At 43.0% G+C, this 3,987-nt stretch overlaps 1 protein-coding gene across 1 annotated transcript in view; it reads right to left on the bottom strand.

Moving 5' to 3' along the window:
- LOC102011408 (zinc finger protein 354A) overlaps positions 1-696 on the bottom strand; it is a gene marked incomplete at its 5' end in the record, with an annotated part of 15,952 nt that extends 15,256 nt beyond the window's left edge. The window contains 2 exon segments of the mRNA XM_013507993.1: positions 2-62; positions 570-696. Coding sequence (XP_013363447.1) covers positions 2-62; positions 570-696 — 188 coding nt within the window.
- Between the last annotated feature and the right edge of the window lie 3,291 nt (positions 697-3,987).

Here is a 3,987-nt window from a genome sequence, read left to right as displayed (position 1 = left end):
CTTCCAGGGATCTTCTCCTTGCTGCAACAGGGAGATCACCCTTGGTTTGGTAAACGGGAATCCTGCTCATAAGACAAAAAATAAATTAATAAAAAATTTGAGAAGCCAGAAAAACACCAGAGACTAAGAGAAACAGATTACAGCGACGACATGTGGCCCACAAGGCCTGAAATATTTACCCCTTGGCCCTCTATAGCGAAATTTCGCTGAGCCGTAGGACAGGCAAGTATAGGTTCAAGACTGAATAAATGAAGCCCTCTGCCAAAATGAGCAAGGAACCACAGGAGAACTGCTGTGGGAAAAAGAAGCCAGGACTATGAGGAAAGCGCCCATGGGCAACCACACAGAGGGAAGGCAGTGATCCCGATACCATCTCCTGTCCCTGTGTGTGGTCTGTTCTGTGCCTGTGACGGGGAGGATGCCTTCAACATTTATTTGTAGACATCCTATTTGTACAATCCTAAGGCAAAACCTGGGTGATGTTTTCTGATGATCAACAGCTGCTACTCAGGAAAGGAAACACCGAGACCTCCCTTTCCTGAACTTGTCTCTGTGGGGAATTTCCTTACCCAGGGAAGCCAGGTTCCTATAGTTCTCCAGCATCACGTCCCGGTACAACCTCCTCTGCAGAGCATCCAGCTTCCTCCACTCATCCCGAGTAAAGAGCACAGCCACATCCTCGAAGGTCACTGCCACCTGTGAGGACAAGCCACTGCAGCTCACTTGAGAAAAGCCCTCAGAGGGAAGAAGGCAGCAGTGGGGGAGGCAGAGGCAATCAGCAAATTCTGCTGATGCCACTCAAGGTTCTGAAGGTCCTGGTGGTCGGTGAGAAATGGAGCAGCATAAAGGAGGAACCTGGCAACTGCAGTTTGGATCCTCCTTGCCCCTCAAAGACCACTGTGTTGAAGTCTTATTCCCAGCCCCAAGGTGCCACTGAGAGGAGTGGAACCTTCAGGAGATGGGTTCTAGTGAAAAGGAAATGAAGTTATCAGGTAGGTGCCCTCACAGGGGACACTGGGACCCCGGCTGGTTCCTGTCCTTCTCTCTTTGCTTCCAAGGGTGGCCTCTTCCAGCCCCCTTGATACAGAGTCCTGCCCCAGCACAGGCCCATAGCTACAATGCCAAGTGACCATGGACAATGTCTGAAACCACAGCCAAAATTAATCCTTCTTTCTCATAAATTGATTATTTCGGGTATTTTATACTAGTAATGGAAAGCTGACTACCACACTAGCTGTGTGTCAATCACTACAAAAAATGTCTAAAGGGACTGGGGCAATCAATGAGTGTTAATGAAAATAATATTTCTGAAGGATATTAGAGATACCTATTGAAACACTTGGAAATGTGTATACTCTTTAACTCACTGGTCACTGTGTTTGGGTTGGAATGAGGATGCAATAGAGTACACAAAATTGAATGCACAATTATGATTCATGGTGATTATGATAGTGATTGTGATTATGGTGATTACGATAGTGAAAAAAAGGTATTATCGTGATTATGATAGTGAAACATGGTGATTATGATAGTGAAAAAAAAGGAAACCTGAACACTTACTGTGGAAAAATACACTAAATAATGTTATGACACTGTCTGTGTGCTTAGTCAAGCTTCAGGATAGTAATTACAAAAATTAGAATGGCTATCAGATACCAACTGCTTTCCACAGGCCAAGTATAGTACTGCTCTTAGTGCTTTGTGGTCATCTTTAGTGTATAATATATTTACTCTCCACTACAATCCTATGCAGAAACAATTACCATTGTCCCTATTCTGCACAAGAGAAAACAGTGCCACAGAGCATGAAAAATGTGCCCAAGTCACACAGCTTCTACCACACAGTGATAGAAGAGGAAATTCAATCCACGTGGCTGTCTGAAGCCCCATTCTTTTTTTTTTTTTTCTGTCATTTTGAGACTTTGCAGTTCAGGTTGGCCTTGAGCTCACTTTGTAGCCCAGGCTAGTCTTGAATTCGCAACGATCCTCCTGCCTCAGCCTCTAAGTGCTGGGATTAGAGGCGTGCCACCACACCTGGCTTGAGGCTCCATTCTTAACTGATCTGCAAAACTGTGTCTCAACACCTACCTCAGAAGGATAACAAATGAGATAATCTACATGTGTGACCTAAGTTCTCCAATGAACCCACATCTGTATGAAGTAAGATCCTTAAGACTGACCTTAGCTGAGTAGAACATGGTGACTGTGGAGAGATGGAGTGCTGCAGGTCCAGAGTCCAGATTATCCTGGGCTACTGCAAGGACTCTGGAAAACCAGCCATCTATTTTAACTTTTGTTATCTGACCTCACATTCTCCTACTAGGTAAACCTCCTGAAAAGCACCACTAAGCTTAACAAAACTCCAGCCTCCACCAACCCTAAAGCTAAGAACAGGGTAACACATGATTTCTATAAGAAAAAATTCCCCCTTTGTAACAGGCTGTCTACCTAATGCCTAATGCCAAATTGAACTGTTTGTTAAATGTAATAATTTTTGCCTTTCTTTGTTCGTTGGCTATAAGAGTTTGTTTAGTCTCCTTCATGTTAGAATATGTCATTAAGGTAACTTGAATCTGCCTTTTCAGGTCATGGTCACTGATGTCTAGCTCAGAATAAACTATTTTCTTATTTCCTTTAAGCAGACTTCGTATTTTATCTCAACATACACAACAGAGAGGGACAGTAATGATAGTTGCTCAATACTGTGAATGTATATACTTAAAATGCAACTGAATTGCACACTCAAAAGGGGTTAAAATGGTAAATTACACGGATGTACATTATGCCACAACAAAGTTTAAAATGGTGAAATACACACATCCATATGCACATAAATAAATGTACAGACAATGATTCCGAAGGCTGCACAATGAAGGCCTGTCAGTAAATACCTCCAGATATTGAAGCAATGGTACTTTTACTTTCTTTTTTATGTGATATTATGAAATATATATTTAGGCTTCATCCTGATTTCCTGGCACACAGCTCCCAAAATTCTTAAAATCATCAAAGTGATAAGCAATCTCTCCATGTTAATGAGCTGATTCCTGGCTGTGACTCCTGCAGAGTGTCAGGAGAGGGACTGAGGGGAATCTGGTGAATGATTTAAGCAGCCTTGAATATGTAGTGAAACCTTCATAAACACCCAGACAGCACTGAGAGAGCCTGACCATGGAACGCATGGAGGTTCCTGGAGACTGGAGCAGCCTGCGTGGACCGGGAGCTCCACACCCCTTGTCCCACATCACGCTAACCTCAGTCGATGCGTTTCTTCATGTAAAATGTATTCACCTCATAACTGGCCCAAACTTGAAAGTGGTGCCTGAAGTAAGAAGCAGAATGAGCTCTTAACTGCTGGGATCTGGTGTAGACAGTGTCAGAACTGAACTGAATTAGAGGACACCAACTGGGGTCTGTATCTGCAGCAGAGCTTGCTTGGTGGGCGTGAACAAATGTCACACTTTGGTATGTGAAGTGTTACGAGAGTATAGTGGGAGACACTGAGTTCATTTTTCTACTCGGATATATTTCTTACATCTTAAAATTTTTAATGTGAGCATACAACATACATACGATAAGATAATGTATTGGCATATGGGGAGAAAACAAGAAATGATCTTTGTCCTCAAACAATTTATAATCTAATTGGCAGAAAAAGGAAATGCATAAAATAATCTGAACAACTGAAGAAAGCCATGCAGGGACCTGGGCTTAACTCGTGGTAGAATACTTGCATGGCATGCTAGAGGCCCTGCTTTAATTCCCAGCACCGAATGGGAAAAAGTGCTTAGCTGGGAAGGCAGAACCATATACCACCACCTCGTTTAATCTTCACTACAGAGACAGGAAATAGAAAACTGAGATGCAGGCAGACAAGACTCAAAGCCATACCCTCTACAAGGGCAGCAGCAGGATCATAACTGAAACTTTCCAACTGTGAACTCAGCTCTCAGTCTGTTCTTTCTCTCATCTTAAACTTGCCATCCC

This window comes from Chinchilla lanigera, unplaced genomic scaffold (assembly GCF_000276665.1).
Source record: "Chinchilla lanigera isolate Chin_1 unplaced genomic scaffold, ChiLan1.0 scaffold00007, whole genome shotgun sequence".
NCBI lineage: Eukaryota > Metazoa > Chordata > Mammalia > Rodentia > Chinchillidae > Chinchilla > Chinchilla lanigera.
The sequence above is the reverse complement of the archived record's forward strand: the minus strand, read 5'-3'. Positions and strand labels throughout refer to the sequence as shown.